This window comes from Micropterus salmoides, unplaced genomic scaffold (assembly GCF_014851395.1).
Source record: "Micropterus salmoides isolate LMB-PRFRI ecotype aquatic unplaced genomic scaffold, ASM1485139v1 Ms_hic_scaffold_11, whole genome shotgun sequence".
NCBI lineage: Eukaryota > Metazoa > Chordata > Actinopteri > Centrarchiformes > Centrarchidae > Micropterus > Micropterus salmoides.
This window is the reverse complement of record NW_024040152.1, coordinates 23,957,926-23,983,080: the sequence shown is the minus strand read 5'-3', so window position 1 is coordinate 23,983,080 and position 25,155 is coordinate 23,957,926. Positions and strand designations below refer to the sequence as shown.

Sequence of the window (25,155 nt, the reverse complement as noted above, 5' to 3'; positions counted from 1 at the left end):
GTGAAACAGTGGAAAATGCAATTTATTGAGCTTTCACCAGCATCTGCTTTTTAAAACAGGTGTTTAAACACGTTAATGCCCTGACTTCTCTGTCTTTTAACAAATATATGTGCAGGCTGCAGGCAGGATACACATGGGACAGTCTTCCACTTCCCACAAAAGGAGCAAATTTTAGGACTTCTGTACCAAGTGGGCTTAAACAGGTGACAAAATGTACAAAATCAATAAAGGCAACCATTTCTAACCTGGATGTGGAGAATGTATTTTTCATGATGGTAATTTTTTCAAACATATAATGTGGACATGTGAAAGCACTGCTGTGCTTTACTCCACATACTGTACAAACATACTTTATTTGTACCATAATACATTATGCCTGATTCATCCCCTGTCATCATCACAACCACAAATCCAGACTTGGCCCTCAGCATAGTCAACAAACTGAGGGAAAACAATGTCACTGTCACTGACAACAAATAAAATACTTACAATGAATCATAGAGTCACCAGGATTTGGCAGAGTCTGTGTTTACTAGTGGGCATTTCGTTCCTTGGCAATGTCACGTCTAGCCCGGCATGCCATCTTGACTGCTGATTGAGCAGCAATCTGTCTACTTCAAATCAATGCATTTGTAACTTGACACACAGACTGTATGAAATATTAACACTGCCTTCCTAAAATGTCTGTCACAGTCATCTCTCACAGGTAAAAAAAAGAAATCAACTAACAATATCATAATCTTCATTAACAGGTGAAATCAAAATGCATCACACCCTTTATATAAATTCAGTCTCTCCATATCCTTGATCAAATTGTAGAAGTGTATATACTACTTATCATGCTTAAGCATGTCTATAAAATATTATTTTAGGAGCACTAGATAAGAAAAAGCAAATGCAAGTACTCTTTCAATGTATTTTTTTCCCCGTACATATGCAAATGTTTTTTTCTTTCTATCCATGATGTCTGTTCCTTAACTTAATTAGTAATTTCCATTATCTAGACTTTCCTTATATATTTCTGATTTTGTTCTCCTCCGGTCTTTGTATTTGTCTGTCACACTTGTCCATCGCACTTTCCTAGAAGTGTTCTTCACTACACTTGTTTTTCATCTGTTGATTCTGGCTTTATTGCCAAAACGCGTATTAGCTATGACAGACTATACAGTCATTGGAAAAGACTGACAGGGTTTTTGGATATTTTTTGTTTTTTACAAATGCACTGCAGAAAGTTTGGGGCGCATACGTGTATGTACATAGCCTTTGTGTATAAATAACTGTTTATGCCTTTTGTTTATTTTATTTTATTTATTTTAAACATAACCGTATTTAATTAAGTTTTCTGTTAAGTTCTGTGTGTGTGTAGCATGAAGGGACTTTCTTTTCGTTATACAGCCTTGTGTTGTATAATGACAAATAAATAACCTTGTAACCTTGTAAGTGTCATTAAGCTGTCATGAGCATCACCACTAGCCAATTTAGCAATTTCACTTCGCTAAGAAATATTTAAATTAAGTAATTAGCATAATTAAATAATTTCTATATAATTCAATAAGGAAGTAATTCATATTTCTGAACATTACTTGACTGATGCTATCCAATATTTTTACAAGTGGGATTCTCTTAAAGGACATTCTGGCAGATTTTCCACTGGGATTGTGCTGACAGGCAAACTGACCTGATGCACAAGAGGAGCTGGCAGATAGTGACCACGCAGCATACAGCCCCAGGGCTGCCCAGATGCCAGTATGTCCATGCTACAGTTACACATCAAAGAAAAGTAGGCTGAGACCAAAGACCAGGCCACAGTGGAGTTCACAGAGGCAATAGAGATTGATTGTGATGGTTTAAGAGAAGGGAATACAGAGAGACATGAAGATACAGGCACAAGAATCATCATCGAGTACTAGGATAGAGCTGCAGTCCCACAAACCGTTATTGTCATTATGTGCATTATTTTGTATGTCTGAAGAATTCCTTTTAAAAAAAAGAGCACAGTGGGTGTTTTCTGTTATCTGAAGAAATAAATTATCCTTTTGATTTATTCAAGAGATATGCATAAGTTATTGTTGGCCTCATACTTGGATAGTCTTTAAAAGCTCAGCCAACACTTTTTCCAAAGGCTGGACTGCTGAACACAGGGTCACTTTAGTAATACCTGCAAATATAAATGAAAATCTTAGAGTGGTCATATTGTATGATAAAAAATTTTACCACTAAGATGAATAACCATTTATGATAAATTCTTTATTGTGTAGCCACTATCCTGTCTGACTGGGATTGAGTAACAGGGCTAACACAGGCAGAAATTTACATGTAAGTCAATAAGATGAAGACATGGTTTAATAATAATTACTAGACCTTTTTGTATGCTAGAAGTACTCTTTGATTTGGCTCCGAAATGTTACATTGCATCTTAGTCTTTGAAATCTATGATTATCAGTGAGATGTGGCTTTTGAAACATGCTTGTTAAATTAATGTTTCTTTTTAAACATCGGTTGGAATTTGCTGGAGGTGTTGGCAGTCACTGACTTTTGGAATCAGATTTGAACAATCTCAAATTAATTAAAGTCTACATTAACCAGATAATAGGTTTCCTGACACTGTTATTTCTTTGTCTTTCCCCGCATGTGCCAACTGCCTGAACAGTCTGTGTTTGAAAACAACAATACTGCTGGAAAGAAGGTGACCTTTTAATATAATAAGTATAAACAAACACATTAGAATTTCAATCACTCACCTGCTATGCTAAATTATTTTTAGTTTAAAGGTCACATTTGTTTGTTTGCTAAAGATACAGACTGTGCGGTAAAAATGACCAGAAATGCAAATTTTTTTAGCAGGATGGGGAAACATTTCCTTTTAAATGTCTGGAAAGGAAAAACAATCCCATTAAGATTCCATCTGAATAATAAAACAACAAAAAAAACAGGGGTTACACATCACTTGAAGTATGGATATGGCAGGATATAGTGTAACTATGTCTTACTAAAATTATATTTATCGTTACAAAGTTTATAAAACAGCTTAATGTGTGTTTGTGTTAAGTACAGTAAGCCTTCAGTTTGTATTGGAAAGCAGTGCTCCCTGGGAACTGGAGGAACATAAACATCTACAGGAGGGAGACACAATTTTGCATTAACTGATTATTGCAATATGGGGGAAAAAAATAGAAAAAGAAAATGAAGAAATGAAAAAGAGTCCTATTTCTTGGATGGGACCAGTTACCAACTCCAGGAAATTACTCATCATAGAAAGGAAATAGCCCAGCACACAACTTAACAAAATAAGCAGTGTTAATCAGTGAGCTTTAGAAGTGCTGCTAGATGGAATTACCTTTGGACAGAGCCAGGCTAGCAGTTTCCCCCTTTTATCTTTTTAAGCTAAGCTTACCAGCTGCTGGCTACAGCTACATACTTACCATGTAGACATGAGAGTGGTATTAATGTTCTCATATAACTCTCTGCAAGAAAGCAAATAAGCATATACCCAAAATGTTAAACTGGTTAACTGTTAAGATTTACTCCTTCTGTATATGCTGTGTAGTATTTTTCTGTTGTGACATCCAATTATCCACTGTTCAAGCCACTAATTAATACTGATTACTTAATAAATTGTTTGGACTACAAGTACATAGACGTGTGTGCATATTGTGTGGATACTCTCTGTTCTACTGTGTAACAATGTGTCTCTTACCATTAACCCACACTTATGTTTGATCACCTTACCTGCCACACTACTGGTTCCATGTGATCAGCTGTGGTGGACAGGCAGACACTCAACACAATGGTGTGAGAGGCGGAGGTCAGGATACTGGCGACGATGGCGTCCCGCATAGAGAACGGCAGCATGGTGTAAACCACAAACACAATGAACAGGAAGAATGATACCTGTGGAGAAAGAGACACTTATGACACACCTGCAGAGGAAAGCATAAAAAAAGAGAATGGAAAGACAGCGAGAGAGATGGACGCATAAGAGAAGCAAATACAGACGGAAATAACATATCAGTGTTGACAGTCCTGTGGGGAAAGAAAGAGCAATGAACTACCAAGTCTGAAAAACGCCAACACTGCTTGCTAAAGAGAAATGCATTTATGTAGAATATATATAAATCAGGCCTGCTCAGTGAGGTATTTGATATCAAGCAACAGCCTAAATTACAAAAGGAAAAAGGTGGAAGGAACATATAGTTGTGCCATTACACATACTTCAATGTTGTCCACTAAACAGTTGACCCACTATAACATTCTTAGCGTGTTCGGCTTACCTAAGCTCCCTTGATTGCAAGGAGCAGAAGAGTGGACAATCAACTCTCACACTTCAAACCTGACACCTCTAATGCTGCATGCTACCCTTTTTACCCAAGCTCCACACAAATACGCACGCGCACACACACACACACACACACACACACACACACACCCTACACACACACACACTAAATATGCCTTCTGCTGCAGGGTTAAGTCAGCTCATCTGCTGTCGTGCATGGATAGAAAGAGGCTAGTGTTCTCACCAGTTAACCTTTCTTGGGTTATTTGCATGGCCAGTGGGAAAGCAGGGGTTAGGGTGTAGGGTGCAGCAAGATGGAAAGAGGAAAGAAAAGCACGAGGGAGGGGGAGCGACCGAAAAACGAGAAAAACAGTACCTCCTGTGTTTAAGCCTGGGTGACTAACTGCTACTTTCTTAATGGCTAAACTATGGCAGTGAATGCAAATAGTAGCAAATATCAAAGGATGGTCAGTTTATATTCAAGAAAATGCTTTATTTATGTTAAAATTCAAATTTACTCAAATGAAGACTATGTCTTCTGCATTTACAAACCTCCTGCTGCTTCACTACAGATAAAACTAGGACATATTTACTAATTAGCGTAAGCATGATCATCTCGTGCAAACTTACAATTGTTAAACAATGGTGGACATGTTAAAACAAAAACAGCTTACAGTAAAAATGTAAATACAATATTCTAAAGTTCGTATGGATCTACTCTACAGTTGACACATTGTTTTCCTGTTCATCAGCAACAGATTGAATATACTGCAGTTCTAGTGCAATAATAGCATAGTTTATGAGTCATAAATGGCTCTTTTTCAGCTACTCAATTCACAATTTATTTTTTAAAAGAACCATTAATCAAGGTTTTTCCTGCATAGATAATAGCTGGCAATTGCCAAAGTGGAAAAACTGGAAAACTGATATTTGCTGCAAAATGTGTTTTCTGATATAATTTCAACAAGGTTTTCTCATATATTGCTTTTGGTTACTATATGACAGTATGATCACAAACAGATTGTGACTGCTGGTCTTCTAAGAACAGAGGAGCAGAAGTGACATTGTGGAGGTCAGCATATTGTAACGGAAAACTTCAAACTGAAAGTTACAAAAGATGACAGTAATTTTATATTGTAAAAAGACGTTATTCAGATTTATTCAGCAACTGTAGTAAACAGGCTTTTCATTTAAAATACCAAAATATGTATGTATACCAATGCTGGCAAGTGAACAAGGGGCGTCTGTGCCGGCCCACCAACCTCAAAGCTTAATTTAGAGTCAGTGAGCATTATCAATTTTTTTTTTTTAAATTGGAAATTATAATATGATATTCAGTGCAAAACTGTGTCTATTTCATATTATCCTTCTTAGTGGGCACTGTCTGTGCCATGCAAAACACTCCTGCCTTAATCTCTCTAATGTAAGTACTGGGCACCCTAAAACTACTAAAACAATGGGATTAATGTGTGTCATACAACGGAGGCTGTCCCTGTTTATATTTCTCATGTTATCTATAACTCTAGCTTATTTCTAGAGAAGCTGAGACATTAAGCCACTCATATATAAAATTATTAAATTAGTGTAATACTGTTATGAAAATGATGGGGACATGATGCAGTACATGTTTGCACTGTTTAGCTAGTGTGGTAACCTTGTAGGACACACCACAATATTACCTATAGCAAGATGGCATGGCATGCTAAACTGTAGCTTGTTGCCAATATTGCATATTTGCATTGCTGTACACTAGCTATCACAGAAGCAGCACGCCTCTAAGCATTAAACATAAAAGCAGAATATGACAACCAAGACAACTTTTTATGTTAATGAAAAACAAAAATGAATGTACATTCAGCATTAATGATGAATTTAAATAAGTGTCTGTTTCTGATTCAGTTGGTCCGTCTTTCAAGTTTTTGAACAAATCAGCTACAACAAAAAGACACTCTAAACATGAGCCGTTCTTTTTAAGTGCAGTTTGGCTGAAATGGAGAAGATGATACCAGCCATTTCTTTAAAAACGGCACCATACCAATTGTTTTGATACATTGAGCACAATCTCAATATTAATATTTGACATTCAGTTGAATAAAGCACTTTGTATTAACAATATCATAGGACTTTGAATCTACTGTAAAGGGTAAATATTTGGTGACAGTGTTTTTTGTTCCACAGCTTCAACAATAAAGATTTTAAATAGAGTAACATTGGTTTTAAAATTAGAAAACATTAATATGAATAATGCTCAATGATCTATTTTGATTATTCTTGCTTCACTTATTATATGACTGTCCTGAACTGTCTCCCCAAAAGTAAATTCTAAAGGCTATTCTGCAGGAATGATGAAGTACTTCTTATTGTGTCTGAACATCTACAAAAAAGTTTACTGTCACAGGAGTGCATTATGTTTTGGACTAAGGCATGCTATCAAAGTCCATTCCAAACACCAACACTTTAATAATACTGTACTGAATGTCAAGAGCATGGAAAATGTTGTTTGATACATCATCACAATGAACAGTAGATTGCCACCATCTGTGACTGAGGTATTAACAATTATTCCTACCTAAAGAAAAGCATGTGACACATTTTCATGTCTAGATGAGCAGCAGATGTACTGATAGTTGCTGCTGTTATTTCCTGATGCCTTTACAGAGAAGGAAACACTTAAATTGCTTATTAAAAACGATCAACTTGTGGTAACAACAATGGTACCAATGACCTTTTTATTGAGGCAGTCCATGCTGCTGTGCAGAAAGTATAGTTGTTTTTTTATTTGATAAAATATATAGAAAAAAATATGCTATTCTTTGCTATTTCTCCATTTTTAGTTTTTCTTTCAGATAAGGTTTGATTGTAAAAAAAAATTAAAAAAATTAAAAAAAAAATCAAATTTCTTTATACTTAATGAAATACAATTACGTATGTTCTAGGACTATGATTGTGCCTCTAAAACAGACCAGATAAACATAACTGAATGCTACCAGAATTTAATTAAGTCTTTGTAGAAGTCAGGAGTGAAGCTTTAAGCTCATTGAGTATCAAAGCCTCAAGGAGCTACCATTTAGAGTTTAGTCAATATAGAGCTGAGGAGACAGACAGAATGCCACCAATAAGGATCTAACACATACTGTAATCTGGACCTTCATACAGGGAGCCCATGACTCACGCTGAATGTCTTAAATGAAAAGGATAACTATATAAATGTAATTTACTGTTTATGGGATAAAAATATTTGACATAGGTATGACACATATGAGACTCCCAAACAGGGGTTTGAAAGACAGGCACGCTAATTATGGTGCAGCCCTATTCAATTGGCGGCCCGTGGGCCAAATCCGACCACAAAGCAACCTCCATGTGGCCCAGCACATAATCTAATAAATGACAACAAAAGTAAACTACATGTATAGTGTATGGAAGTAGCTAAAGACAATATCGGCAATATCGTTTCCTTCTCATCTTTGAGTTTCACATGAGCTGTACGGCTAACCGCCAATGAAGGCTGAACATAACTGTCTGACCTGCAGCCTCTCTGATCCTGTGTGTCTCTGCTGAGTGTCTCCACTCCACATACACATTATGGACCAAATTACCAAATTTGTTGAAGATTCTATGCTTTGATCGGCAGAGCCTGATTCGTTATGATATAAATATCAACATATAATGCTGTAAATAAACATGAAAAAAGCTTTAAATAAATGTTTTTAAAGTGCGTGTATAAATCCAAATTGTAACACAAACCCTTCGGAAGTGGGATCAGTGCGCATGTGTGCGTGTAGCATGTATCTGTGTAGGGGAAGTCCCAGCTTTGACGGTGTTGTCTGCACCTTGCGGGACATTGTCATCATTTATCACCATTGATGAACCACACAAAGAATATTTTAAACAGTAGTTGAACCGCGACGTGCATGCAGTTGTCGGCCGCACGCACGCTAAACTCTGCACAAGACCAGTGAATGGCAGGCGATCAGAGAAAAAATGGTCAACAATAAGCCTCAGTTTAGAATGAAATGTAAAGTGAAAGTTACACTGACGAATAAATAGGGACTGCCCTCTGCAGCTTCTAAAGATTAAAGAGGAGCTACCATGTCCCCCCCCCCCCCACGCACGGGGAGCGAAGTCAGCCAGTTGATCAATAAAAACTTAGCGAGTAAAAGGCCAATGCCAACACACCTGTTTAATAGGCATAAACACGCAAAATGCAATGTTTTAATCTGGTCAGTCTCTCATCCACTGCAGCTAGTTCTGCTAATCGCGTTTTGTTACAATACAAACAAGCTCAAGTGAAAGCTGTCTGTCTTTAGTAACTGTTTAGCTTAGTTTGCTCCTTCATTAAAATATGGCACATTATAAACTCAGCTGGTGGCTGAGACAGACCAGCCCTCCTCTCTAGCAGCAGAGGGAGGAGGACAGGAGGGACTGAGTTGTTCATTCTTTGTAAACTTCACTCAGGATGTTGTTGTCAGGAATATGATTTATTTTACACATTATTTGACATTTCAGATTTGTTTCCTGTGAGATATTAGTGGTTTTGCTGTGGTAAATCCTGTTTCTGCTTTTGAAACTTAATTGATGACTTAATGAAATTTAGTTAATAAAAAATATTGTTCTTTTTTCAAATAATATATGCAATTATTTAGTAATAGGACATTGATAAAGAACTGAACCAATAAGGATTACCAATACAAGTGTGTCAAAAAATCCTAATGATACCCATACCAACTCGTGAGAAAATATCTGGCCTAATCCTGCCCAATTGAATTTGTAATTGAATAGCCCTGTTATAGTGCAAACGTCTGAATTTATATAAACACGTCACCTCAATGGAAACTTAACTTGAGCCCTGATGCACTCGATTTTCGCACAAAATGCAAATGAGAAATTCATGTCTGAAACTATGCTACACACCTCTGTGAAGCTAGGAGGCTGAGATAGAAGCTCAAATCAACTCAATTTTTATGGTTGATTTGACAACAAACACGCAACAAACACTAAGCATCTAAATAAGCTTATATCACAACATAAATCGCTCTGTATTCACTGTATATGGCTGAAGTTATAAGCATCCAGTTATCTCTAATCACAACATATCCTCATGTCCAACCTCTCAAACCAAAGCTAATCTCCCCCTGAGATCAGTTGTATCACTCAAATCACCAAAATTACAAACTAATTAGCTGGATAAAAGTAAAGAAGGTTATGATATGGTAACCCTAGTTCTATAAGCACAGGCAGAGCCCTCTACTGGACTCTGTGGGTACCTCCTCCAATCACACGCACGCACTTGCCCACTGAAATTTTATCTTGCACGTAGCCAACCAATAGGATGCTACCGATACGTGTGTGACATATAAATAGCAGTGTCCCTACTGCCTCAGCATCCGACCGCCTCAGAGAGACAGGGCTCATCGGTAGACGGCTCCGCCTGTGCTTATAGAACTAGGGTTACCATATCGTAACCTTTGTTCTATCTCACACAGGCTCCGCCCTCTGCTGGACTCTATGGGTACAGTGGGTGGAGCCCGATGACTGTCCGCCCTAGCAGTGACAAGCCAAAGTCCACCACACCAACCCGGTTGGCCACAGGCCAGCCAAAGCCCCAACCACCACATCACCTAGTGACAGAATGGTGGGACACCCCTGAGAAGGTCGCTGGACCGATAGGGACTTGGCCTGACCATTAACACCTGCACTGCCCTGACTTCTCACTGACACATCAGGCACTGCCAGGTCAGGCACTGCCAGTGTATGTTCCCCCTCTACACCCAGTAGTCACCAGATCCTCACTTTTCAGATCCTAGATCGCACTTTTGAGCTGGATCCCTAGAAGGAGCCCGACATATCCAAGAGATAGAAATGCACAAATGGGCACAGTAAGGGCCAAGATGCCATTGTGCAGATCTCTTCGACACACCCTGCTGAAAAACTGTCGTAGACTCTTCCACACTTCCAAGTGGAATGTGCACGCACCGCTAAGGGTGGGTCTGTTAAGCCATGTACATGTTTGGGAGATTCACTCACAAAGCCAGCTGGCCAGGCTCTTCTTGTACAGGGTTTTATTGACTGCACTATCACTGAAACAAACGAACAGCTGACCAGTGCATCGAATGGGGGCTGTGTGCTCTACATAGGACGTTAGCCTAGCACACATGGACACGAGATGCACTCTCACCTCCCTGCACCCTAAATGGGGTAGGGGGGTAGGAAGCATCCAGATTTATTGTCCTGGACCTGAACATGCTCCTTATGTTCTTAAGAACAAAGGAGGTGTGTTGTCTCAATCCAGCTGCACTGTGGACACCAAGAACCAGCATGCAGCTGGGGTGAACCGACAGGCACACAGCTCACTCACCTTCTTAGCAGAGGTGAGAGCAAGGCATTTTCAATAGCATTTTCAATGAGGACTTCTCCAGGGGCTCATAAGGTGCAGATATAAGAGCCACCAACACAAGCAGCAAGTCCTACTGAGGCGCCGAGAGACACGACACCGGTCGCTGTCTTCTCACACCCTGCAGAAAGCGTATCACGAGGGAGTGGGTGAAGACTGTTCTGTCACCAAACCCCCTGTGACAGGAGAGATAGCTGCAGCGCGACAGCCCCTTCTCCATCAGACCTTGCAGGAAAGAGAAAACAGATCCCACCGAACAGGTAGGCAGATCCGTCTCCCTCTCAATGCATCAACGCTGAAAGCCCAACCACTTAGCTTTACAGCAAGACGTGGTGGAGACTGCCCGCCGCTTGGATGGTCTGTGCAACCTCAGCAGATAGACCAGCCTGAGTCTGCCTCTCCACAATTTTAAGAGCAAAACCTGGAGAGGCTGGTCCAACACCAGCATTGTGCGTATGAAGCCTCACCCTTGTAACAGAGCTCCCCAGACCATAGGCTAATGTAGGCTAATGACCGTTCCCGCCTCACCTAACTGGAGGGATGAGATGGGGGGGGGGGGGGGACAAACAGCAGCCCTTCTGGCAATGGCGCGTGTGTAACGCGTCCATCCCCAAGGGTGGGTTGTCCTGTAGCTGAATTCAGAACCACAGCAGGCAGTGGGTGTTGGCAAACAGATCCACCTCCGCTCTCCCGAAGCGAGCTCAGATCTGCTGAACCACATTGTTGTGCAGTCTCCACCCGCTCGGTTGGGGGGCAGCTCTCGACATGAGGTCAGCCACCGCCGTTCTCCAAGCCTGGGACGTGAAGGGCTTTCAGAGACAGTGAGCAGTTCGCCGTTCGCTGAAGAAAAAAGGATGCTGAGGCAGTAGGGACACTGCTATTTATATGTCACGCACGTATCGGTAGCAACGTCCTACGTGCACGATAAAATTTCAATGGGCAAGTGAGTGCGTGTGATTGGAGGAGGTAGTACCCACAGAGACCAGTAGAGGGCGAAGCCTGTGTGAGATAGAACAACAAATGTGCCAATATACATATGAAATTACAACCGCTGACTTACTTTTGCCGTTTTAGCAATTTCCAGTCCAAAAAACAGCTGATTTGTTACTAAAAACATCAGCGGGTGCCATCTTGATTACTGCACAATACCAGGGAGCTGTGCCTGCCTTCTCTCGCTTTTTTCTGCAGAGACAGAGAATTGGCGCTTAGGAACACACAATCTTTTTTGCGGTCTGGTAGACGACCCGTAGTAGCTACATAGACATCCAGGGTATCAAATGAAAGGTCAATTCGGATCGATTGATGCCCCCATTACTGTGGGATGTTCCGTTCTCAAGTTATATGCTTGTAAAGCATGGAAGTGCTTTTGGTCACAGGAATATTGATCCATATTCACTGTTTTTATCAATATTTCAATGTTTTGGAAGCTTTACATGGACATTCGCCTGGTATATTTTTAAAAATTGTATAACTGTTGTATTTTACTTTATTTTCATCAAATTTACAGTTACATTTGCATTCCAGGTGTATTAAAAGATATTCAGTTGCATAAAATTTTATTGCAACATTATTGCATTAAAAATATAGCTTTTCTACCAGGCAAGGATGAAAATATATTTTTCTTTATTGCATCTTCATTTAGTCTGTAATGGTAAAATAAATATGTTAATTTAACATTTTTTGCCTCTAGGCCAAATGGTTGAGGAGATATTCCTGATTCATTTTAGGTATGTTAATTTTTTTAAGGGGAATGTGTGTGTGTGTGTGTGTGGGGGGGGGGGGGGGGGGTTCTATAGATCATAGTAACGCAATATTGTGTGTGGCAATATTATATCAATACATGGATGCCAGATGGTGAGCGTCACCATCCTGTGTCACCATCTAGCCTGCTCTGCCAGCTGTCTGCTCTCATTGGTTGGATGTGGAGTCGGCCGACTCCTCCAGATATTTGACATGCTAAATATATGGCTGACATCGGCAATGTGTCAGAAATGTGTCCGGGGCCGTTGAGATGCGTCGTTGAGTAGTTCACACATAACTGGCGACCGCAGATCGACTACTGATTTACCCCTGATCACAACCTGATGGTCGCCGAGCTCACCGACCGGCAAATTGGGCAAAAACTCATGTGGTGTGCACTAGGCTTTGGTTAGTTTCATCTTGTGTGTTTTGTATTGTTAATCTTTTTGCCAAATCAATGCCTTTGTATAGACATACAGGTTTCTTTTATTGCTGATTAAGAATGAATATAATGCCAACCTCTTCTGCTTAGAACTCCAAATCCTTCAACCTACTATCTTTTGATGGTCTTTTTGTTATATTTATTAATTTAATTATTAATCAGAATTCCTAATTGATAGTTCACTATATCTTCATTAGACTTAAATAGGTAATTGGCATCAGTTTTCTTTTTTAAGAGTGGTGCCCAAGGTGAATATAACATTAAGCTACATTCGGTTATTAATTATTAAATGATAGTATTAATAATCATTTTATATTATTTATTATAAATATTGATCCCATTATACATTAAGAAAGTTTTTCTTTAGGGACATCATTTGCAGTTGAAAAAAGGTAAGAAATGACAAGATCTATTATTGCCAAAATGTTTCAAATAGCAATAACATCATATCTTGATTTAAGTTTTGTGATAATATTGTATTGTGGGAATCTATTCCAACCTCTAATTTTTACATAATTTCACTCAAAATGAAAATATCCCCATCATAAATTCATACAACATATAAAGGCTTTGGAAGTTTTTTTCATTTTTTTCAAAAGCCATGAAGTAGCCCAGGGATTGTATGATTTGTTTCCTGCACACAAGAAAAAACCGCCTGCTGCTTTGACATTGTGCCACCGATTTCTCTTATCTGACCACCAAACTGTACAGCCCCTCAGCCCAACCTTCGGAACAACTGTCTCTTTTTCACAATCAGTGGAGCTTATCTTTATAGATATGCAGTCTGGCATTTCCATTTTCACTTCTATTTAAGCTGTTTACATGACTGCATAAACCAATAGCTCCCCATCATAATCCCTTCTGCGTGACAGAAAATATTATTTTGAGTATCCAGAGAGGCTCAGATTCTGTTTTTGTTGTTGTTGTGTTTTACCAAGCAGTGGTGGTGCAACAGATTTGAGCCCAACAAAAAGGGCATTTGAAAGCAATAAGCAAAAGTATCCTAAATATTAACTTTTCACTTGCACTCTTGTCTGTGTTCCTGTGTAATGTGTCAGTCTCTGAAGAAATGGAATTACATTACTGCAACCTAGGAAAGGACCGTTTCTAATCTCTCTGTACCACTGCCTGACAGAGATTTAATTGGGCAGAGTCTCATTTTATTCTTTCAATGTCATGGTTCAATAATGCAGGCAACAGCAGTAAGGATCCAAATGCAAACATAAATGCAACGTTTTTGAAGCAGTTTACTAACAAGGGGTTGAGGGAACAGAAAAGTAGCCAGAAATGGCAGGAAAGCAATTGTTGTATACCAACATTAACAATCTGGCAAAAAAGGAGGGTGACTAGTCATCTATTTATAGTGAGGAGCAAACTAAAAAGAGCTATTGAGAGGTGTGTCAGGTTACTAGCAGAGATGAGAAAATTAAAGAGGGACAATTAGTGGACAGGTAAAGAATGAGTCCTGAGAGTGGTGAGAATTTGTGCGAACAAAGTAGTGGTTACAGTATTGATGATTCCTAATAAGCCTTTAATTGCTAGGGTGGCTGTGGTGTTTTTGCAGTATGGCAAATGTATTAGAGTTGTGGCGGTTTCAAATCCCTGCAGAACCAGAAATCCTCTAAAATTAATAATACATCTAGAATCCAATGCAGGTGGCAAACAAAAAGCCACCAATGTAAGGTTATAAGACTCAAACTGAAAGAAAATGGTAAACAATTCAGTGAATGTGAACACACAAGCACCAGATTATTTTCTCTCCTGTGGATGATAGAAGACATGTTTTTTTTTATTTACTATGTCAGAAGAGGAATAATAAAGTATTATGTTACTTACTATTGTACTTACTAGTACAAGAAAGATCTGCTAATTGCTGGCAAATATCCTCTAGCATAACAACATAATTTGTTTAGCGTCCAGAAAGCCTTTTTTCTAAATGAATGTTCTGAAATCCAATGCTGCTACTGAACCATGAAACTGTACCGAGGATAATGGAGAGGCTGCAGGTGGAAAGGCACCTGCTGAGCTCTCCTGCATATATGATACTTGATGCAGCAATAAAACAGTGAGGAGCTCCGGTTAAGGTAACCACATAAGGACCCTCTCTTTGCCAGTTAAGTGGACAGGGCTTTTTTGTGGTCCATCATGGTACAGTAAACTCTCCTTCTGTCCCATAAATCAATTCCTTGATAATGACACTGAGGAGGCTTCATTAAACAAATTATAGAAATGGAGTGTCAGATTACATCAGGCTTTTAGTCTACAGTCTGTGGCAGAGATTAGTTTACGGGCTGGATTTACAATGTGGACTGTGTGTGTGTGTGTGTGTGTGTGTGTGTGTGTGTGTGTGTGTGTGTGTGTGTGTGTGTGTGTGCTCTCCCAGTGTCTATGTGCTGTGTGTCTGGTATTTAACCCTAAAAATATCTAGTTAAACTCACAAAATGAGTAAAACAACATTTATTGATTTATAGTGAAGATGCAGAATTCAACGCAGTAGATGAGAAACAGCCAAAGGGATTGGGTTGTAATTTTCACAATCAGCTTGGGCAGCTTGACCTTGATCCCTGAGATACTCCTCCTCTACATATTATCCTGCATTTCTCCATGCCTCTCTCTGCCTTCCTCCCATGTATTACCCCCTCTATTTCTCTCTTTCCAATCAGTTGTTCCCCTCTTATTTCTGCCATCTACCCCCTTCTTTACTATTCCAACCAGATAGGTTCACCCCAACTCCCCTTTCCCCACCTCTTCTGTCTAAAAGCCTAATGAGGCTTGCTGTATTGCTCAAAGAGGAGTGTGTGAGTGCATCTGTGTGACTGAGAGAGGGGGGAGGGCTTGAGAGAAACAGAGAGAAGGAAAGGAGGAGATGAGGCAGTGTCCAGACATCTCTCAGTGAGGGGTAGAGGCTGGACCACACAGATAAGCCCGTCTCCTCACCGTCAGTAAACACAGAGGGTTTTGTGGGGAGAGGATAAGCATCCGATTGATTTGAGGTTTGAAAATGGAAAGTGTACTGTATACAAACTGACTCTGGGAGAGTGGGGATGCTGAGCACAACACAGCTGAGGGGATATTTGGAGCCTATGTGCTATATCAATTACTTGACAGTGTACTGTACTGACAGTGCAGTTTATAATGTACATGTCTCTTTTGTTCTCTTACTGTCTCGCTCTCTCTCTGTGACGATGTCAACACAAATAATTATATATACAAATAGTTATTTGGACAGCTGACTATGTCCCCTATGTGAGGAGGCTGCCTCATGGAGTAAAAAAAAACAAAAAACCTATGAAGGATAATAGGAATATCATCTAGTTTTGTCTGAACCACAGCAGAAACGCAATTGAAATATATCAAATTGTAAGTGCCATCTGGACTCAAGTAGTTTAAGCTACACAAGGCATGATATTTTCTGCAGTGAAGAAGTCCCATTAGCTTGTTGGTGTGTAAATGCTTTGTGGAAACTAATAGGCACTGACATAAAAGAATAAAGGAGGGGGAAGGATAGAGGCAGCAGTAGAATTTGAGTTTCACAGTAGGATGAGACTGGACTGTTTGTCCACTGTTTGTTTTCAGGCACTGGTTCTTACTCTGTGAAGAATACAGTAATAACATGTAAAAAAAACACACATTAATCTAAACCTCTAAACCACTACAGCAGTTTTGACAATGGTAACTGACAACATAATATGCATATATCTCCTAGTACATGTAAAAGGGCAAGATGTAAGGAGCTTATTAAAGTAGCGGCAGCACCAAGCCTCCACATTACACTCCATATCACTGGCCTCACTATGCCTACTTAAAACCAAGTTATAGGCCAAATGTGGTCTACTACTCATGCCAGCAGATCTTTAATTAAATTAATAGTTTATAACCTGCATGTACTTTTGGTTTAACTTTGCCTTTCCCTCCAACTCTGCCCACTCCCCTCTTCAAGCCTAATCGCTGCCTCAGAATCATGAAAGGATAATTTTCACTAAACGCATTGCAGACATGCAACATTTTTTATTTACACATTCACTATTATAACATATGTTGTGAGAAGTTATGGTTTACTGAGGTGTTGCATTTCAAAGAATGGAAGCAATATATTTTAACAGATGCTTTGTGCGCTTTGCGACTAAATGAGATGGCATTCATTAATGGTGACAAACAGTCCCTGTTATGTATAGTTGATTATAGAAATAATAATCCTATCCCATCTTAAAATAATAATAAAAAGTATTTTAGTTATACAGAGTGGGAAATTCATACATAATGTTTCCGATGCGTCTCATTAAAAATGGTAAACTACAACTGAACCACAACCATGTCACTGTATATCAGCATGGAAGCAATAAAAAGGAATGGTCAGAGATCTTTAGAATTAAAAAACATTCATGAATTCATCCTCTACGTCGCTCTATGTCCCACTTTTATTTTGCTCTTTCCACTACAATTCAAACCAATTTTCTTCCCCAAAGAAGGACCGGCCACATTGTTAATAACACATTTACATTACATTTTAGTCACCTTATCTACATCCTTAGCAACTTATCTACAAGTCCTTTAGTTATCAGTATTTTTAATGTTGTTCTTTTTTGCTCACTTTAAATATGGATTTTTAAATTGTGACTATGGGCAGCAACATTTTCATCCACTGACTAGCATTTTATGAATGACATGGGACAAAAACTATCATCTTTAATGAGCTTAGGGCTTTATGACAGGTGAGGCGGTGGGACAACATGACGCCCTCCCTCTAATCACTGTTTCGTTCCCCTACCTCTTATGGCTACCTCCTCACAACAGCACAGAAATCATTTAATTAACTCAGACTTTTACTTTGCCTCCCTCCGTTTCTTTTCTGGAGCAGACATCCACTTAGTAACAGCACAGTAACACCAGTGTGATCACAGATTCAAAGGCTTGGTTATGAATATAATTGGCTGATAAGCAAATGCCCAGCATGCTCCGTGTCCAGGAATAAAAGTGATGAATTTTTACAGCAAGCAGGATTAAATTTAAATCTTACTCTAGGTTGTGGATTGGAACAGTTTGTGGATTTAATCCTGTTCGATTCTCCACATGCCAGAAACATAGTCATACACTAAATATGTGTAGCGCTCCTACCCTCTACCAAGTATGTACGGGCAGGGCCCTGAGTTCTTTTAGATTATTGTTTCTTAATATCAACACTGAAACCCAGCGTCAACTATCTTAGCTTCCCTTGTAATCAACATGTGAAACCCAAATATGATAACTGGCTTTGAAATAAAATACTCGAACACCACTCTGGTATATGATTAACGAAGGTCTCTTATTATTTAGAAAAATATTAAATAAAATAAATGCAAAATAAACAATTGGTGCAATATACAATAAATCAAATATCCACACAAGATCCGCAGTGATTCAGTAGTTCTGTTACAAGATAATACCACACCACGAATGCACTTTAACTGCAACAAATATCAGTGGGCCCACACTATAACACTCACACATACAGCCGGCAAAACCACTTCAAACAACGATGCAGGCCTGATGCGTGGCTCGTGTACGTTGAGACCCAAAACCAAATGGTCGTTTCACTCAGTTTATGAGCAGAGAAATAAAAGGAATGAGTACCTGGTAACTGGTGCACTTCTGTGAGTTTGTTGTGAATGGGTCTACCGTCAGTCACTGTCTACTGGAGCGAAGCGTCGATTCCCGTGAGCGGGGACAGACTCCTCCGGAGCAAAAGAGATGAGCCTTCGGCGTCCTTTTCCCACGTGGCCAGAGGAACTCTGAGCAGCCTGGTAGCTCAGAGCGCTATCTGGTTTTCTTCAGCGTTTCCTCGTTGAAAACGTTGTATAAGTCCACTTGATTAGCTTTGCTAGCTAACTGAAGATATACTGTCCGTTCACTTTTCCAATGAATGTACTATGTAGCTTACTGTGCTACTTTATTTAGCTAGCATTACATACCCCGTGAAACAGTCAAGCAAGACTCCTCGGTGGATTCTTCGACTTCCCACGAACTAGCAGACATAATCCCAGCACAGAATGTCGAGTAGACAATCCCGAAATTAGTCCACAGCTTGGTATGAACGTTAGTTAAGCCTTCTCACTTTACTTCGTCTGCAAAGCTAACACAGTTCTCCGAACTCTTTTTCCCTCGTCTCTGTCCATCACTCCGCTCACTCACTTCACCTCGCCCCTCCCGCACCTGCTCATGCACTCCCCTCATGCCCACTCGAATCACCCAATCAAAACCGACTCTTAGACTCCAGCACAATTACCACAGATAGACAAGTTGCATATACAACCCATTAACTCGTCATAACATGTTTTTTTAACTAAACAATATCTTTTAGTTATTTATCAAATAACATGTGCAACATACAACAGTTTTAACAAAAATACATCACCATATTTTTACCATCAATATTCCATGACTTTTAATATCAAATTTACTTATAATAAACTCTTTTAACCCAGTATACTATTTATTCTGGGTTACACCCTCCCCCCCTCTAAATGTCTGGTGTCCTCAACAGACCAATGAACTGAACACTTAACTCAATAGGAAGGGTGTATTATGGCTTTGCACACTTTAGCTTTTTCCTATCTTAATAACAACACCTCTGTGTACTATTGTAAGAGGTTGATCTTTACTTTTACCAGGCTCGTCATAAGTTAGCCTTAGGACTGGTTTTACAGTTCTCTTAGAACGGGTATCAGATCTGGGACCTTTCTTATCCCTACATCTTATACTGACAGGGTATGCCTCCTGTTCAGACTCTAAGTCAGGATCAGTTTCATCTTCAGGAATTGCATTCTGATCAGGTTGGTGTTTGTCCACAAACCGAACTGGTTCTTCAGCACTCTTCTCTTCCGCTGAACTTTCCTCAGCGAGGCTTTCCTCTGACTCCTGAACATTCTCTGAATCCTCTTGAGTGACTTGTGTTCTGTTTTTGGTGCCTTGCGGAAACTGCTTCAGGTGAGCATGGTAGGGTTTCGGTGATCTCTGAGGTACATAATACTCCAGATCAGAGGACGAGTCAGAGAAATCCTGTAACTCTTGGAAGACTTCTTGGTTCTCAAGCGAAGCTTTCTCTTGCCTCATGCGGGTTCCACTTCTGGTCTTTATCCTAACCGGTGAGCCATCCTCATCTTCCACCTCCGGCATCCTCACATGCTGTCCAATGGGAAGGATATGATCTCTGTGGAGTGTTTTTACACCTCCTGTCCCAGCTTCCGGCTTTAACTTGTACACGGGTAGGTTTGGCATTTTTCCCACTACCACATAGGGGACAGGGCTCCACCGGTTCTCAAGTTTGTGCTTTCCTTTCAGCCCCAAGTTTTTTAGAAGGACTCTGTCACCTATGTCCAAAAGCTGGCATATGACCCTCTTGTCATATGACCTTTTGTTTCTCAAATGAGTTTTGTCAGAGGCTTCAGAGGCAAGCTGGTAAGCTCTCTGCAGGTCTTCCTTCAACTTTGCCACATAACGTGCATGGCAAACATCATCTTGGCCATCAGGAGAAGTTCCAAAACACAAATCAACCGGGAGTCTGGCTTCTCTACCAAACAGAAGGAAATATGGTGAATAACCTGTAGCATCACACTTTGTACTGTTGTAGGCATGAACCAAATATCCCAAATGCTGGCTCCATTGAGACTTCTTCTCCTGGCTGAGAGTACCTAGCATGGACAGTAAGGTCCTATTGAACCTCTCCGGTTGTGGATCGCCTTGCGGATGATACGGTGTAGTCCGTGATTTCCGTATTCCCATCACCATCAAGAGCTCTCTGATCAATCGACTTTCAAAGTCCCTTCCCTGATCCGAATGGATCCTTGCAGGCAGACCATAGTGGATAAAATATTTATCCACCAGAATCTTGGCTACAGTCTGCGCTTTCTGATTTCTGGTTGGGAAAGCCTGTGCATAGCGTGTGAAATGATCAGTGATCACTAACACATTACTAATCCCCTTAGAATCTGGTTCCATCGAAAGGAAATCAATGCACACTAGATCCATAGGCCCACTGCTTCTAATCTGGTGTAATGGAGCTGCTCTTGAACAAGGAGCCTTGCGAGTAATGCACTTGCCACAGTTTTTTACATACTCCTCCGCCTCAACTGACATTTTAGGCCAGAAGAAACGGCTCCTCAAGAGGTCAGTAGTCCTTTCAATTCCGAGGTGACCAAGGTCATCATGTAGGGACTTCAAAACTACTGCACGGAACTCACTTGGCAAGACAAGCTGACTTACCTCCTCACCAGAAGGACGCTTAACCAAACGATGCAGCAGATTGTCTTTCATGACCAACTTCCCAAGTTCTCGTTTCATGCAAGACAACTCTGGACTGGTATCTGTTGGCCAGCTGCCATGGTTCACTGCCTGGATAGTTGGTCCAATCACTGCGTCATTCTTTTGAGCCATCACCAGCTCCTGTTTTGTCATCTGCCCCAACGAATTCAGCTCCACATGTGTTGGGAAAGCATAGATGTTAGGGACACACTTAGGAGAGGCTCCCAACTGATCTACACACCTCTGATCGCTTTTGTAGGGGCTTGCGATGTGGACTTGTTGGCATATAGACTTCACTCCTGTCTGTGAAATGGTCTCCCATTCCTCTGCATTCTGTTCATGTTCAAACGGCATGTTTCTTGAGAGCAAGTCTGCATCTATATTGTGTCTGCCTGGGCGGTACTGGATATCAAAATTGTATGTGGACAAGGCTGCCAGCCACCGGTGTCCCACAGCATTGAGCTTAGCTGTGGTGAGCACGTAGGTGAGCGGGTTGTTATCTGTACGTACTGTGAACTTGGCTCCATACAGATAATCGTTGAACTTGTCAACAACTGCCCATTTCAGGGAAAGAAACTCCAGCTGATGAATCGGATAGTTCCTCTCCGGCGGACTCAATTTTCTGCTTGCAAATGCAACAGGACGAAGGCCTTCAGGATAGTCCTGATAAAGGACTGCACCAAGTCCCTTTAAACTGGCATCTACATGTAGAATGTAGGGTTTGTGGGGGTCAGCAAACGCCAGGACGGGTGCATGAGTCAGACAGCGTATTATCTGGCGAAATGCATCGGTGCAGGACTGATCCCACCTCGCACCAAAAGGCTCAGAAACGGCCAAATAGGACTTGTTTTGATCTTTGACATGCTTCTTACTCTTCTGAGTTGGACCATATCCCTTAGTAAGCTCAGTCAGAGGTCTTACAATGGCAGAATAGTTGGCAATGAAACGCCTGTAATAGCCGCAAAAGCCCAAGAAAGACTGCAGGCCTTTCAGGTCCATAGGCTGAGGCCAACTGGTGACTGCCTCGATCTTTGAGGGGTCAGGGGAAACACCATCTGCCGAAACAATGTGTCCCAGGTATTTTACCTTGGGCAAACAGAACTGGCATTTGTCAAGGGAAACTTTGAGCCCCACTTCTCCGAGGCGATCAAGGACTTTGAGAAGTCTCTCTTCATGCTCTTCCAATGACCTTCCAAAGACTATTAGGTCATCCAAGTAGACCAGGACCTGCAGCAGGTGCATGTCACCGACAGCCTTTTCCATTAGTCTTTGGAATGTTGCAGGCGCTCCAGTGATCCCTTGCGGCATCCTCTCGAACTGATAGAAGCCGAGTGGGCAGATGAATGCCGTCTTTTCTTTGTCCTCATCGGCCATGGCTATTTGGTAATAGCCGCTCCTCAGATCCAGGACTGAGAACCACTTACTTCCTGACAAGGAGTCAAGTGCGTCATCGATACATGGTGTTGTGTATTGGTCAGGAATTGTTCGACTATTGAGGAAACGATAATCGATACACATCCGAATAGTTCCATTTTTCTTTCGCACGATCACTATAGGGGACGCGTATGGACTCCGGGACTCTTTTATGATCCCCGCCCGCAGGAGCTCTTGCAAGTGCTTTCTGACATCCTCAATGTCTCCTGGAGCAAGGCGCCGAGACCGCTCTCGGAAGGGCCGTGCATCCGACAGGCGGATAGTGTGTTCTACTCCCTTTGCTAATCCTACGTCCCATTCGTGCACGGAGAAGACATGGGATCTCTCGGACAGCTTCTGACGCAGTCGCTCCCTCCATTGCTCGGACACTGGGGAATCTCCAAAGTTGATGACACTTTTATCGAACTCTGATGACACTGGTTGTTTAGCGGGAATAGTGGTGACAGACTCAACTGTATACATGTTTCCCAAAACTGTTCCCATAGGAATAACAGTCTGTTTGAGTGACTGGTTTTGGACCAAAATCCTGAAACTGCTGACATTCACTGCATCCCCAGGAATGACCATGGGCTGAAGGAACACACCAGCCGGGAGCGGAGCAGTCAGTGATGAGTCAACCATCAGGATCTCATTCTCAACCTGGTGTTTAAACTCAACATGACAGACCGCTTCAAAGTCACCGCCAGGGGGTATGGTCAGGGGACCTGGACCTTGCCAGCTAACAAACCCTACTTCTTCTTCACTGTCGGGGTCAGAAGCAGCCCCACTCTGAGATGACTTATTTTCTCCAAAACAGGCTTGAATACCAAAAGTGGAAGTGAGGTCAATGCCTTTGGCTGTGCATTGCTCGACCATACGTCGGACATGACTGGTATTGGTCCCAACAATGACTGGGGCCTGGCCTGGAGTTCTGGGACTGGGGCAGATTAGTGCAAGGACTGTCCGGGTCTGGCTGATACCTGTTACTTCAGCAGGGTATTCAAGATCCACCACAACATACCCACGGTAAGGGTAGCTCATATTAGACTCAGTTAAACCCCAGAGGGCAAGCCCAGATACTGGCTGCAGTGGCACATCTGGCAAATGCTTCTGATACCAAGACTCAAAAATAATTGTCACCTGGGAGCCACTATCAAACAACGCATCACAGGGCTGCCCATCGACTTTCAATGGCACAATGCTTGGGGGGCCAACCAATCCTTCTGGTAAGCTAACTGTTGGTTGTGTGATTACAGAACCTTCCTTCACACTGCAGTTGACCTCTGTGTATTTGGCATTGCTGGACTGCTGCTCCTCCTTAGACATCTTAAGTGCTTGGATTAGCCTCTTAATTACTTTACTTTGGTTCTCTGGGTTTTTGCATTTACCAGCATAATGCCCATTATCCCCACAACGATAACAAAAGTTCTCTTCTGCAAATTTGGATGTTCTCCTGGGGAAACTAGACACTGGCTTTGAAACCTCCATGGCAGAGACTGTCGCTGGATTGGGCGAAACATCTGGTTCACGCACCTTATTGGTGAGCTTCTGCTGCAGTCGTTTGACTTGTTTCTTTAAAGCTGTTAGCTCGGGGTCTTTACCCTCAATGCTGGGTGAGGCACTAGCAGGCTCAGAGTACTCTTCTTTAGAAAGAACCGACTTTGTCACTACTGCTGTGACCATGGATTTGAGTTCTTTGATCTCAGCTTTAAGGCTCTGTATTTCAGCATGTTTGCTATCACCTTCCTGTTTTGCACACACTTGATGCACTGTATTGTTGAGCTTTTTCCGGGAAGCCTCATACTCTTCCTCTGCCCTGATTTCACTCAGGAGCTGTAGAAAGGTAGGTGGTGTTGTTTTTCTTTCCCTTAGGCGAAGCTGTATCAACATCAAGTCAGATGCAATGGCGCCCCTCAGTAGCTGTTCTACACGGGCCCTGCCCATGTTGCTAGAAGGAAGGCCCCCTCTCTGGACAACTTTAACCAAAGACCGCTCCAGACGTCGGAGGAAATCAGACAACTTTTCTCCTGTCTGCTGCTGCATCAAGCGGAAAGCAAAGTAAAGATCATCGCCAGACTCAGCAGTCCCAAAAGCACTCTCAAGCGCCTCTAAACACGCTCCAGGACTAGCAGTAGGTTCTGTGGTTCGCATCGCTGTAACTATTTCTAAAGCAGGCCCTTTGAGACTTTCCATCAGCCTTCTTATCTTTTCTTTGTCAGAGCAGTCGCTCTCTTTGACCATGAGCCATGCTTGCTCCATCCAGTGGTCAAATTGCTCCTCACCTACTGGAACAGGCGAGACTCCGGAAAAGGTACGCAGGCGTCGATAACCTCCACCCTCAGATGGAGGTTTGGTTGCCTTCTCTAAGAAATCCCCAACAGCCCTCAAGATGGATTCTGTGGGGTTCAGCAGACTTTGAAGATCATCCATACTCCTACCTTCAGCCTGAAACAAGCCTTTCAATTTGCTACTGAAGTCTTCAGCTGTAGGAGAAAACTCTCCAAGAATGACTATGGGCCAAGGCTCTTCTTCCTCAGAGGGTTGCACATAGGGAGGAACAGGCGCAGTACTTAAATCTTCGTTAGTTTCACACAAAACCATAAGCTTGCCTAG

At 41.3% G+C, this 25,155-nt stretch overlaps 1 protein-coding gene across 2 annotated transcripts in view; it reads right to left on the bottom strand.

Moving 5' to 3' along the window:
- Window positions 1-25,155, bottom strand: part of adcy2a (adenylate cyclase 2a) — an 80,752-nt gene that overhangs the window by 36,450 nt on the left and 19,147 nt on the right. Inside the window, exons 1-2 of one of the 2 annotated variants that reach the window (XM_038711913.1) lie at window positions 11,731-11,841; window positions 3,730-3,891 (exon numbers count right to left, since the gene is read on the bottom strand). In XM_038711913.1, coding sequence (XP_038567841.1) covers window positions 3,730-3,891; window positions 11,731-11,787 — 219 coding nt within the window. In that variant the 5' untranslated portion in view covers window positions 11,788-11,841. Of the gene's footprint in view, window positions 1-3,729; window positions 3,892-11,730; window positions 11,842-25,155 lie in introns of those variants that run through there. The other variant, XM_038711912.1, reaches the window with a different exon arrangement.